The sequence below is a fragment of the Solea senegalensis genome, linkage group LG14 (genome assembly GCF_019176455.1).
Source record: "Solea senegalensis isolate Sse05_10M linkage group LG14, IFAPA_SoseM_1, whole genome shotgun sequence".
NCBI classification, from domain to species: Eukaryota; Metazoa; Chordata; class Actinopteri; order Pleuronectiformes; family Soleidae; genus Solea; species Solea senegalensis.
In genome coordinates this window covers 7,649,465-7,663,621 of record NC_058034.1, presented here as the reverse complement: position 1 = coordinate 7,663,621, position 14,157 = coordinate 7,649,465, and the positions used below count along the sequence as shown (strand labels likewise).

At 41.4% G+C, this 14,157-nt stretch overlaps 1 protein-coding gene across 1 annotated transcript; it reads left to right on the top strand.

Moving 5' to 3' along the window:
• The first annotated feature begins 1,683 nt into the window (after nucleotides 1–1,683).
• Nucleotides 1,684–12,993, top strand: LOC122780434. The gene is made up of 16 exons (XM_044043377.1): nucleotides 1,684–1,695; nucleotides 1,795–1,846; nucleotides 3,620–3,899; nucleotides 3,997–4,072; nucleotides 5,572–6,370; nucleotides 6,946–7,080; nucleotides 7,243–7,372; nucleotides 7,479–7,607; nucleotides 8,983–9,087; nucleotides 10,019–10,182; nucleotides 10,263–10,413; nucleotides 10,626–11,195; nucleotides 11,593–11,699; nucleotides 11,784–11,904; nucleotides 11,986–12,086; nucleotides 12,195–12,993. The coding sequence occupies exons 3-16, from the start codon at nucleotides 3,659–3,661 to the stop codon at nucleotides 12,357–12,359; spliced, it is 2,994 nt and encodes a 997-aa protein (XP_043899312.1). The 5' UTR covers nucleotides 1,684–1,695; nucleotides 1,795–1,846; nucleotides 3,620–3,658; the 3' UTR covers nucleotides 12,360–12,993.
• The last annotated feature ends 1,164 nt before the right edge of the window (nucleotides 12,994–14,157 follow it).

Here is a 14,157-nt window from a genome sequence, read left to right as displayed (position 1 = left end):
ATCTCATCATGTTACTGTAATAACTGCTGATCGTTCCTCAAACAACCTGCTCGTCACCCGTTTTTCCACAATCGTGCCGATTTATCAATATTTTTAGACGTGAAGAAGTGCCACAGCCTCACTGAGGCTTGTCGGGTCTATGTTTAGCAGAGTTCACCCACCAACAGCAGCGAGGACCCAAGTGACAAAAACCCCGTTTGACGTGAGACTAAACTTTCTCCTCAGCCTCACTATTGGTCCATCGCTGATCCCATTCAGATGTTGCCAGGGAGAGAGACCCTCCAAATTACCACACACACACACACACACACACACACACACTCCCTCCTCTGGTATTTTGTTAATTCCCACAGGACAGATTCCGGTCATGTCTGCTGTATGTGGGACAACAGATGTGTCGGTTGATGAAATTATTTTTATGACAAATTGCCTGAATATGAATCGTGAAAACTTTGAGACTTTCTAATAAATATTAGTGGTTAAAACATGACATTTGTTAATAATACACTAAAACAGCTTCTTATTTATGTCTAAATTGGCTTCATGCTGACAATGACGTATGCTTAATTATAATTGATTTGATGTTTTTGTATGTACAACACTTACACACAGTATAATTATTGAACACATAATGTGACTTAATATTCAAATGAACACAGTTGTATTTTTGTCACAGTTACGTGCTGTAGTCGCTAATATCAAGTGTCTTTGACCGTAGATCTTAAATTAAAAATAAAGTGTCTTGCTAATACGGTAAATTTCAAAGGATTTGTGTACATAAGTTATAAATACGTTTGTTTTTGAAATATTGTATTTTATTATTATTATTATTATAAGCAGAGCAGGAAACTACTGCTACTTTCATTCAATTACAATTTTGACCTATTTGCACTGTTTGGCTTGTAATTCACTTCATTTTAAAGAGAAATATTACACTTTTTTTTACTATACATTTGCAATGACGTGGCTGCTGTACGTGTAGTTAGTTAAAGTCTCGATTTAACTCTGAATATTTCGTCTTGACCGTGTAAAGTTTGTGCAAAACTATCGCTGCAGCTGCTTCACTAACAGATTGTTTTTTTTATTTTTTTAAATGCAGGACTGGCAGTTAAAAACGAGGGCCAGAAGATGATTTTCCATTGTCCATGTTCATCTTGCCTGATTGTCCTCTGCTGTATTTCAGTAGAATAGCACTTACAGGCCTGTAGTCACATGTATCTTGAATAGTACTGAGTAATTTTGACTAGATTTATAAAGCTAAGAGAGAGGGAGCCACATACAAATGAGGGGCTGGGCCCCCTCTAGCTTCTGTGTTTATTTATTTTACTGGCAAAGTAACTTGATCAGTGAGTCAGTGGAGTAAAATAAAGCAGGAAAGACTTATTATCTCGTGGGCCGAAAACATAAGTGCACGGTGGGCCGGATGTGGCCCGCGGACCTTGAGTTTGGTGACACCTGTTTCTTTTTTTTTAACATTTTACAATAATTAAATAAAAACCTTCAAGGAGCTAAAAGAGCGTTCAGAGACGAGACCCCAAGTGTCACAGAGGACGTCGACTGTGTCCGTCCAACGCCTTTGGACGCTGGTATTTGTGTGTGGGTGGTGGGAGGAGGCAGAGAAGAGATCATAACTCACACACACACACATGGTCACACGCCAATCAGCAAAGGCTGCATGCGGGGGGCAGAAAGCCGGTAGGTTTGGATACTGATATACACAGAACACAAGCCAAACACACACACACTGAGAGAGACAGTAAGGAACAGACACTTTCCTCCACTTCTTCTCATCAGGATCACTGGCTCACAGGAGGAGGAGGGACACGCGCCTGATTCTCCTTGTGAGGTAATGTTTCAGGCTGCTCTGTGACAGTACTGTGATTTTTGTTTGTAGTTGGGAGGGAAGTTGTTGTCTGGGAACCTCACAGGTGATGTGGCAGTCAGAAGGGGCAAGACAGGTCTTTCCAATGAGTCGTCCTGAATATAGTGACACCTGAGTAACCGCATGGCTGTTTAGTAGATCTGAGGTTAAAGGTCAGGTGTGGATCTACGCTATACCCCCTCCAGGTAACGCTGTGTGCTTTACTGTACGTCTGTTTTGATCCCTCAACTGTATCACAGTCAACATGGAGAGGAAGGAGCTGAGACGCTGCGCGAAGAGAGACTCGGACAGCTGGCCGGGCCCAGTGGAAAGCACGCCGCCGCTTCTCTGCGTGCTATTTATACTCACCTCTGCCAGGCGTTGGTGTTGGTGTTGGTGTCTGTTCATTCACGCCCGCGCCGCAGCAAAATACCAGCAAATGCCGTCCCAGTAGAAACGCCTGTCAGTCACAAATGTGCTGTGTCAACGACGGCTGGATTCATGTGTGTTTTTAAGACGAATTTAAGTTGATTCAAATAAAGTTACGCTGGAGTGACGTATGGAAGGAAGGTGTTACACTATGGAGGGACTGACAGGTGTGTGTGTGTGTGTGTACACCTGGTATTCCTTATGTAGTGGGGACGTGTCTTCTTTAGAAGGACAAAAATTCTGTAAATTATTACTTAAGGTTAGGGTCAGGGTTAGGATTAGGGCACTAGTAATTGTGGTTAAAGTCTACAGGAATTGAATGTAAGTCAATGCAATGTCCTCTGAAGTGATGGAAACCAGCATGTGTGTGTGTGTGTGTGTGTGAGAGAGAGAAATTATTTATTACCTCTGTCAAAGATCCCAACAGCTTTATCCAGCAAATACTGAACCAATTGCTATCAAATTTTGTGGAGGGTAATGTGTGAAAGCAGGGATAACTGAACTGTTTTAAAAGCCCAGTAAAACATGGGTATTTATGGGTATTTTGCAGGGATGGGTAGTTTGTTATTTAGATTCAGTTTTCTTCTCGAGGGCATTTGTTGTTGAATTGACAGTTAAGATGTGTTTATTTTCGAGTGAGATTCGTTTGTTTGTTAGTTTGCCCTTTGCTTTGCTCATCCTGAAGCTATTTGGTCGTCTTCTTTATTACTTGTAAATAAAACATGCTTTGGTTCAGGGGTTCTGTGGCTATTTATTTTTTCAGTCTTGAGGAAGTTGAGTATTTTTTTATGTCGGCCTCCCCTAGATCACGCATAACAGTGAAGAAAAAATACAATTATTCACTTTTCAATGATGTCTGTCAGTGTGGAAGCGGTCTGGTCTGGTCTGGTCTGGTCTGGACAGGTACATAAACCCAGTGCTTTAAGTGAAACTCAACACCACCTGAGAGCCTTGTCTTTGCTGACCTCCAGAGGTTCAACTTCTCACTCTGCACATGTTCCTTCCCCAAATGGAACTTCCTTACTTTTTTGTCTCTTTGGTTTCAGTTTGAACGCCTGTAAACCTCATGACATCCCTTTTCTTACATAAAAATGTTATATTTAACATTACATGTTGGTATTTGAAGACTGTTTTTAACAGATTATGGATGTATATTACATTTTATATGTGATTCCATTGTAAAAGGACTTGTTGAGTCTTTTTTTTTTTACTCTTTATAGTCCCTGAATGTCCCTGAAGTAAAAACAAATTAAATCAGATTTTAAAATGTTTTTGTCCCACATTACTTTTGTGTTTTTGACCTGTTTTGTGTCTCTTCTTTGTTCTCAGTTCTCACAAAGCAGACGCCACACAGACGCTGACAGAGAGATGGCCATACCTCAGGTGTTCAACTCCAACACTCCGTTCATCATTGTGGCCGGAGGCTCCGAGCTCTCGTTTCTTGGCAAAGAGGAAAACAGTGAAGGACGTGAGGAGGAAAAGGACTCACTGGTCCAAGCCATGGCTCCACACCTGAGTCGGGCGATGCAGCACGGCACCGCCAAACATGTGGTCACGGAGGGCCATGAAGTGGAAGATCCCTGTGTCTCTATAGTTGCACAGGCTGAAAGTAAGACTTCTGTTGTTTAAGACTGTGACATTCATTAATGTTTTAATCAGTATTTCAATCTTATTTATTTTTATTTTTTTTCATTTCACTCTCTCAGGAGAGGACTTTCAGGAGTTCAGTCCCACCGGCACACAGGGCCCCTTCTCAAGATCTCAACAGCTCAAAAAGCTCAGGTACCTTGAAAATACACAATCCACAGATGCCGAGGGTCATTTATTTATGAATATCTCATTCCAAAACTGTCATTAACCCTTAGAACACGAAGCATTTTGGCTGCCTTTTCCATTGCTATACTTAAACATACAGTATATACAGAGGGTAAGTCTTATGAGTGTTTTATATCTGTTTTTTCAGCACAACCTAGACAATCTGATGGGGGAAAAAAGGATTTTCACCAACGATATTAACGCACCTGAGCAAAAACGACTCAAAATGTTGAAATTTGGAAACATGTCACAGTTCAAAGTTCACTTGGTGATCTTAGTTCGAAAAGAAAAATGATCTAATTTTGTGACTTCTGCACAATTATTGCTACTTCATATCACTACTAAAAATGCCATATAAAATTAAACCTAACTTTCACTCAACACCACATAAGAAGACAAACAAAAACCTATAAACCTATAAAAAATGTGACCTATAAGCGACACAAGATGGCGGCAGCCACAAAAAACAAATTATTTTTTTTATTTCAAAGTTATTTTACACTCACATACTTATATTACATTTCTGACAATAGTCTCCTTAATGTCGCACACGTTAACGTTTAACTATAAGGACGAGTGAGGACAAAGGTAACATAAATAATGAATGGAGGAACAGTAACGTGATAGTGATTCAGCCACACGCCGTATAGAGTCAGCATCAGTGGTGCACCTAGCAGTCTGGTATAAAGTACCTAAAAACAGGAATACTTGAGTAAAAGTACAAGTATCTTACCAAAAATGTACTTCAAGTTGAAGTTACTTTTTATAATATTACTTAAAGGACCACTTCACCCAAAAGAAATGCAGTTTTTTTTTTACAAATTTCCAGAGAAAAATGTGTTATTTGATCATCAGACAGTGGATCTGAGAAAAAAAAAAATATAATATATAAATTACACTTCCTAGTGACAATAAAAGCACTGCACTGCTCTTTACTGTGTTTCTGTCAAATTTTAGGAGTAAAAAACTAAACTAATAATAATAAAAAAAAAGTCAAATTAAACAATTTTATGCTGCATTTGACCAAGTGGAAAAAAATATGGGTGAAAAAGTATCAAAAGTAATTTTCTGGCATAAAATGTACTTCAGTTGTATAAGAAGAGTAAGGATTGAGCCATGGCAGAAGGTTGTGGGTTCAATTCCTGGCTCTGTTAGTCTATATGTGTCCTTGAGTGATAATCCCATGTTGCAGCGTGTGAATGGGTGAGAACTATATCGTGTAAAGCAGATCATCAAGACTAGAAAAGCTCTATATAAACACAGACCATTACCAACTCTTCTTGTTCTGATTTTATTTGGTAGTAACAGTTAGAGGAAATGTAGTGAAGTAAAAGTAAAAGTTGCAAGAATTATATATAGCAAAGTAAAGTACTGATACGTGAACACTGTACCTAATAAACTGACAGTTGAGGTCACGTTCCACTCAAACAGTTCACTAAACACACTCTTCATCTCCTCATTTGCAGGTCTGTCAGTCAGGAGTCGGCCTTTGTGAGTGACACAGAGGACGAGGACTTAGAGGAGGCCGCCAAACTCCCGCACTACCACCTGCAGAGGAAACAGCGCAGGAAAGCCAGAGCAAGACAGACCCAGGAGGACGGGGAACAACCTCCCGTGATCTGTGGCCTGTGGGTCCAGGAGATCGACTGGCTGAAATCATTAGGCACAGAGGCGCCATCGTCGGCTGAGATCATCCCGCCTCCTCCTCAGTTCACTGACTTGGTCTCGTGCGCCTGCAGCCACGGAGGCCGACACCTCTACGTAGGTGACGTCAGAACATTAGAGGAAGTGTCACCATCAGAAGACCAATACAGATCCAACACATCCAGCCCCGAGGACAGAGGAGGCTCGGACTCTGATTGTGGTCCTGAGCAGGACTCTGAGTCTGTCTGCACTTATGATAGTGACTCAGACTCATCCTGTTGTGCAGAGGACGACAACCTACAGAAGTCTGGAGACGAGGTCAAAATGTCACCAAATTCAACCCTCGACTTGATGCGCGTGTCTGGGTTTAACTCCAATCACGCTGATTGGTATTCGGACTCTAGTGGATGTGTTGAAAGCCTGCTGGGACTTTCAGACTCCAGCGGCACCTCTAGCACGGCGAACACATCCCAGCATGACGTGAGTTTGGAGGAACTGAGAGGCAGAGTGACGCAGATGCCGAAGAGTTTCGTGTCACCTTTCTTTGAAGATTTGATCAAATATAATCTGAAAGACTGGAGACACGGTGTCCCTCACACGGAGGGACTCATATTTCATGAAGTGAGACATTGTTGTTTACTTATATTGCTTTTTAATTTACCCTCACACTAAACACCGCTCTTCATTTCTGGTAACATCATCAAATCAGTGATGTCAAAGGGGATGCAGGGATGATCAGGCAGTTTACGGTCTCACTCCTGAAGTTCAGAAGAATCAGAAGGTCAAGATATTCTCCATGTCCTCTGATCAGTCTCATGAGTCTGCATCATCAGTTACATGAGATGCAGATCTCATGTAAAATCAATGTAAAAACCACTCAGATAATGTTGTACTTACAGGGCTGTAGTTGATCAAAGAATACCTCCGTACCTGTACAACTCTTTATTTGGGAGAAAGCACATTATCTCTAAGTAATCGTACACTCTAAATAACAAGTTTAAAGCAAGAAGTCATTAAAATCACCATTGTTTGCATTCAAAGCCTCGGGTGTGAAACAGACTACACTTTGTTGAGATGTTGTTGTTTGACTCTCAAAGTCAAAGTAGATGTTGACTCTGACTAAACATCCAGTTGACTTTCATTAAGTTCAACATTCAAAAGAAACACATTCATGTGTGTTTTCCTCTGTCTTCCAGCAACTTCAGCCCAGCAGTTGTCAGTACAGGGAGGGAGAAGAATACTGCATTCTCCACCACATACAGAACGGCTCATACGGTGACGTGTTCTGTGTTCGGGACAAAAGGACGGGATTCCAATGTGCTGCCAAGAGGGTAAGCCACGGGAGAGAGAGAGAGAGAGAGAGAGAGAGTGTGTGAGTCACTCTGTGAAATCCAGATACGCACCAACACCCAACGCTTTGGAAAAAATGTTCTGTTCTCGATTGTGTAAAATGAGGATTGAGTTAAAAAAGATGTCGTGTCCAATCGTCTCAGATTCCACTTAGTCACTTCAGCGGTGAGGAGGTGAGCACGTGGAGCGCTCTCAACTCTTCTCGAGTCGTCGAGCTCTTTGGGGCCGTGAGCGAGGGCCTGAACGTCGTGCTCTTCATGGATTTAAAACCAGGTGAAAATGATTTAATACACACAACTAAAGCGCTTCCATATGAACAATGTGAAGCTTCTTGAGCATGGAGTTACAAAACAAACATACCATTTCCAAACCTTTGCAGCTTGTTTGGCCCAGCTCCTCAAAGAGATGAACTCACTCCCTGAGGATTTGTCCCTGCACTACCTGCATCAGACACTGGGGGCGTTAGAACACCTGCACCACAAACAAGTCCTTCACTTGGACGTCAAAGGTATTTTTACGTTCATTTCTAAACAATTATCTGACATCTGACACATTGACATCCAGTTTTCAAAATAAAACACGAGAAACCTAATAGCTGGACTTAACAATAACAATATTAAGTTAAAAGTCCCATATTGGCATAATCATCAACTTTTAAATGCAGTAAAAATTACATTTTCCATAAGACAAGACACTTTTTCTTTTCTAGACGTCTAGAAACATGTTTGTTTTATTGCATCTCAAAGTTGATATTTTTTCGATTATTAGTGCCAATATGGGACTTTTAACTTGAAATTTCTCTAAAACTGTAAAGTAAAAATGTGGGATTTACACTGTGCTAGTAGTCATACATGTTCTGAACACAACCTAGTCAGTCTTGTCTAACCAATTACATCTCAAAAATGATCATTTATTTCTATTAAAAGTAATTAAACTTGAAATGTCTCTAGAACTATATGGTATAAATATCCAATAGATGTCAATGTGTTGAACACAGCTGTTTCATTCCTATTCAGAACATTCAGAGAACTCTTAGTATATAGTTGCTCAAAGTCCAGTTAATTAGGTTATTATGTCAATGTCCTTACAAATCAGCTTGATGCTTGAAGGGTGTTAAAATTGATTGAGGTATTTATTTCACATATCATGTCTCACAGCATTAATGTTTCCATTACTTAGTCAGAGTTGGAGAGAATCTAGTTATCTCCACACCTACAGCATTAAATTAAATTGTTAAATGTTAAATGTCAGTGAATCAATAACAATCAATTCATGGATTCATTCATTTACAGTATGATACATCAATTCTCAATTGGATGATATTTTGTTTCCACTAAAAAAACTTGATTCAACCTTAACTTGCAAAGTTGGTTGCGATAAGTCGTCGCTGCCCCATCCTCGCCTATATGAACAGTGGGTTTGATGCATCAGCAGCACATACAGTACAATCCATCAAGCTGATGGGTCTACTGTCAGCAAACATCCTGGGTGATGGTACCTAATCCTAAACTGACACCTCACCCCTAAAGCCTCAGTAATCCCCGTACAGAGGATTGAACAGGAGCGGGCTCGCTCAAATCAGGCCCCTCTATTGTGCTCCCGAGTTCTCCAGGAGCAAGTTCGCCCAACTGACAACCACAAATTAAACCGTCGCATCACGTTAAGATGTTCATGTGTTTTATTTTTGGAGACTTCACCTTGTGTCACCTCAAGACGAGAGAGCGGCGGAGCAACTGTAATGCTGCAGAGGCTTTGTTCCCACTGTGTGTCCGTCACTCTGACAGCCTGTGACAGGCCCCTGATCTCTCAGTCAACTGTTTCATAATGAGAACCAAATGAAAACAAGCTGTCTCTCCAAATCTTGTGTGTTGCTTTTATTCCAGTTGACAATGTGCTGCTGTCTGCAGACTGCAGAGACACATTCCTCTGTGACTTTGGTCTCTCACAGACATTGGATGACAGTGGACAGAGTACCAAGGCATTCAGGGGTGAGTCCAGTATGAAAGGTCACCGGTGCATCACGACACAGTCTGCACCCATTCACTTTAAAATTTAGATATCCAATGGTTATGCAAATACAACTTTAAGACGCTGTAATCCCACTTTTTTATTGAATTTCTGATCTTGAAAAGTCTCATATATCCTCCTCTGAGTCCTGTGGGTCCCTTTCATTGGTGGATGTTGTATTATGCTGTTTTTTTTTTAGCAAATCTATGACAATTACGCACCATGGATGAGATGCACATAATGACAGAGCACAGGAAATAACAGCCAACTGTTAATTATAATAATAATAATAATAATAATAATAATAATAATTATGATGACGATTTTACTTAAATTCAATGATTTCATATACAACATATATATTGTATTTTATCCTTCAAATGTTATTGAAATATAAAACCTTTAAATCATCTGATGAGTTGTAAGCCATGTTATTCTATTTTTATTCCGTCACTCACATCAGCTTAAATTACTGTGCATGCAACGTCATCATGCTCATGTGATGCTCTGGGCAAAAGTCTGATTAAGTTTGCTGGAGGAGTGAGTTAAACAACAGCAGCTGCTGACGCCGTGTGAGTCAGCAGAACAGAATACACAAGAATCTGTTTATATAAACTCCCCAGATTAATGAGAATAGACGTGGACATGAATGGTGTGATAAATCAGCTTCCGTGCCTGACTGAACTCCTGCAGAGTGCAATGACAGAAAGTGCTGAAGCTGAGGCTGAGATAACTCTGACTGTAGTCCTTTGTTTTAGGGCCTACAGTTTTGCAATTAGCATCTTTCAGTCAACCAACTGAACACACCGATCATAGCGGGATGCCATAAAGTTTGCACACAGAGAGGAATTTACTTAATTTATATTGTCAAACATGCAGGGATGGAAATGAATTCATTGTCTGTCCGTGTAGGGACGGCCTTCCCGGGCACACAGACCCACATGGCCCCAGAGGTAGCTCGAGGGGATCGACTCTGTGCCAAGGCAGATGTGTGGAGCAGCTGTTGTATGCTACTGCACATGCTCAACGGCTGTCACCCGTGGATACGTTACTATTCCCATCCACTGTGTCTCCAGGTAAAACCCTGACCCTAACCCATTTCAGCAAATCCGACGTAACCACTCAACCCCCACTTGTTTTCCTAATGTCATCGCAGATCGTCAATGAGCCTCCACCTCTGTGGGAGGTGCCCTCCACCTGCAACAACTTCACAGCCAAAGTGTTCAGGGCTGGACTCCAGAAGGACCCGGACAGACGAGCGTCTGCTAAGGAGCTCAGGAGGAAAACCACACAGGCCCTCAGAGCAGGTTACTGCAGCCTCACACAGTCAGTGGTACAAAAGACCAAGTACATTTAAATTCTTCGCAAAGCAACGCACTGGAAAATATGAAACCAGTGTTTCTAAAAAACAAAGCAATGTCTTGTTGTGGTCCAGATGCCTACTCGAATATCAAAGCAGTTCATCTTCTGTTGATCACGTAATCAATGTATGTTTCAAATGAGCTGTTTGTCTCCACAGTTGGGGGACTGAACCCCTGGTCCTTGAAAAACGCCCGCGAGATTCTGCATCGTGGCAAGAACACGCCCTCAGAAGACACCCAATGCTCTTTGTCCCCAGGGAAAACCCCAAATAAACCATCCACTGCTGCCTCAGCACCCACAATGCACTGGGTGAGCCCCTGGAGAACTACAGCGGTGGAGGAGGATGGCAATGACAGAGAAGATGGAGACTCTGACCTCATCTCTGAGGTAGAGGTGGATTCCTTCAAGATGGAGTGGGACTCGCAACCAAAGTCACTGCGAGACGACTATGCTGAAAAAGACTGGGACACCGAGTCTGACTCAGACGTTGACATGTACATGGGGGAGGAGGAATTCATCCAGGAGAAGTGGCTGAAAATGGACAGGGACTATGAGGGGGACTGGGAAGAGGAGGGCCAGGAAGACGGGGAGGAGGACGAAGAGTGGGACTCTTCTGTGTCCACAGAGTATCATCGCGCACTCAGAGGCCTTTTCCCTTTGCTGCAAAAAGGCCAGGCAAATGACAGTCCTTGGGGATCAGAGGCAGAGCTGGAGTACCTCAGAGATGGTGAGAGAGACACAGCTAAGCAGGGGAGACAGAGTTGAATTTTTGTCCAAATGTATTTTCATTTCATTTGTGATAATGCTGCCTCAATTTAGTTTGAACCTGATGGAACATTTTTGACGTGCGCATTGTCATGACATCGTGGCACCTAAGTGATTGTTTCAGGATTCAAATGTGCCACAACCTCTCAAGGCAAAAATGTTTATAACACGATAGATGCTGAATCCTTAGACTGATGCCCAACACTTAGATGAGTTTAAAGGATTCACTACAATGAAAACCCCTCGTCAAAATCACAGATTTAAAGTATGGATTCATTTGAATATGAACTTGCAGTTAATACACAGTGATCTACAAGAGGATATGTTGGTACTAACATAAAAACGTTGCGTCCCACTAGATGTAGCTATAGGCACCATGATCCAGACTCCTTCCCCTGAACCTCGAGATGACCCCCCATCCTGCTTCAGCTGCTCGGAAACATCGCAGATAGATGCCTCAGAGAAGGTGTGTACACACACACACACACACACACACACACGTCATCAGAGTTCAAAATATTCTACTTATTATTATTGTCTATTTTTGAAGGACTCTGACCATTCATCTGATGACCTGAGCTCTGGAGTCTTTTCCTCCTGCAACAGTCAGACAGACGGACACTTAGAGTGGATGGCCGCAGAGAATAAGCCCCACTTGCATTGCTTTCAGGGTAAGATGGCGGGGAATCTGTGCGGGCTTTTCCTTCACTGCATGGTTGGTGTCACAGTTTTCAAGGCTGTGACTCTCACAGGTGTGGACATCTGGATAGAGAACGTCCAGGGCGAGTGTCTGAGGATCCGTGAACACCGGCAGGTCAAAGTTGGCCACGTCGCTGTCGGAATCAGTGAACAGGTGAGAGGCTTTTTATGCAAATTGTGTGCAAATTTCATCCAGGACACGAGGTTGTGAGTCTATGCGTCTTGTGTGTCGGGATCACTAATCTGTAAATCTGTCCTCCAGATTTCTGGGAAAGCCTTCACTTTGGAGACGCTGGACAGGAAGATGGTGTCCTTTGACCAAGAAATCAAAGAGTCTTGTGTGTGGTTCCGGTTTGTTCCTGCTCCCGACACATGTCGACGATGGAGGTGGAGGGTCAGAGACGGCAAGCTGGAACTACAAGAATGAAACTGACTTTTTTAATTGTTTATCGATTGCACAAAGGTTGGACCCACTGTTCTTGACTCATGCGAACAAGAAGAATTCTAACAGTGTATAAGCACACGGTGGTATTTACTGAGTAAAAACTGCTGCTTTAAGGAGAAAGATGTGATACATGTGCCTTTAAGTGTTTTTGCATGTGATTTCTGAGCTCAGAATAAGCTCAAGTATGTGCAAACATACAAGGAGTGTGACTCTAAATATACTCAATCAAAGATTTTGAAAATAGGTGATACAGTGGATACAACTTTATTACATGTAGCTTTATTATTAATAAAAAAAGATTAATAATAATTATCTTTGTTCTGCTTTGTAAGAACAGACAAACAAACAAAGGAAACCTCTTGGGAGTGCTGCAGGATGTCTGGACCAAAATGTGTACATATACTCATTTACAATGACAGAGTTGATGGATTGTTGTCTTGCTATCATCTTTTTTTGTCGTTATTTGTACTTGCTGGTGAGTGAGAAATGTGTGTAGCAATGCTATGAGGAGTTTGTTAACAGTCCACTGGATATGTGTCTCCCTGGTGAGGCTGTAAGTCAAGAAAATTGTCATTGTGTGTTAACTGGCATTAATAAATGATTTTGTTTACTATTACTCAAGCTATTGATTATAGCTTGTAAACCCTAGATATCAACAATCATGATATGCTGTAGTATGTATGTATGTGATCATTTAATAGACTTAAATGATGGAAACGACCATGCAAATTATAGAAAAGTATACAAACAGTGCAAACGTTTTAATCTCTCCTTGTGTGCAAGCGGCAAGAGAGATCCAGTTCTCAGATTACAGTGTCCTGTTCTTTTGTCATGTCACCTGGTGTTAACGTTGGTGGTAATGCGAAGCTGCTTCCATTAATGGATTATTGTCATCATACCGTTTGAGCCTCTACAACATACTTGAACATTACTGACATTTTATTACTTAATAAAAGAAAAAAAAAGTGTCTCTGCTGAAAAAGGAGTGGTTCCTCTCTGCTTGCTGTGTGATCCTGGCTTCCTGCACTCATTGTCTCCCCCAGCTCAGGTTCACAAAAGAAGCCTGTAGTTGATTGTGTGACCGAACATTCAAGACCAACCAGTTCATCACTAAACACGTCGTCGTTAAGCATGCTGTGTTAACCAAGGACAAGGAACAGACCTGTTTAAAATAACAGCTGCGACATGCATTCAAATAATGACTTTGTCATAGATCTATGTATTATTGTTTTATTTTACAACACCTGAAAACGAGTGCCACATTAACTCCTTTGAAGATTCCCCAGAAACAACCATATCATTTCACATTTTCAGATTCTCACCTTTCCAATTCTGTGTGTGTGAAGACGATATGCTATAATAACTCGATGATGAATATACAGTACCCACTGGTGAGTATTTTCCTTTTCTCTGAGCGGTACATTGGGTGGAGTGGCTCAGTGGTTAAGACCGGTACCCTATGTGCGAAAAACATCATGGTCGCAATGGTCGCAAGTTCGATTCCACTGTAATTCCATTGTAAGTCGCTTTGGATAAAAGCGTCTGCTAAATGACATGTAATGTAATGTACATTTGCCCTGAATGTCTAAACATTTCAAAAAGTAGGCTACAACAATTAGCAACTATCTGTAAAAAATCAAGTGGTATCAACTCATTTCTTTAGGTATATTGGGCTGTGGTTGTTCTATGTGTGATTATGGAATTTTGTTGGGTCTGTGTGAACATTTAGCATTTCATTGTGTATGTCTTTGTGATCAGGGTTCATTTTTGTCATCATTTT

Bases quoted from the DNA above. Each gene is read 5' to 3' on its own strand.
- LOC122780434 (XM_044043377.1), top strand. From the start codon at position 3,659: ATGGCCATACCTCAGGTGTTCAACTCCAACACTCCGTTCATCATTGTG. The intron at 9,088-10,018 runs GTGAGTCCAGTA...CTGTCCGTGTAG, and splicing joins GAGTACCAAGGCATTCAGGG to GGACGGCCTTCCCGGGCACA. The intron at 11,905-11,985 runs GTAAGATGGCGG...TGACTCTCACAG, and splicing joins CCACTTGCATTGCTTTCAGG to GTGTGGACATCTGGATAGAG.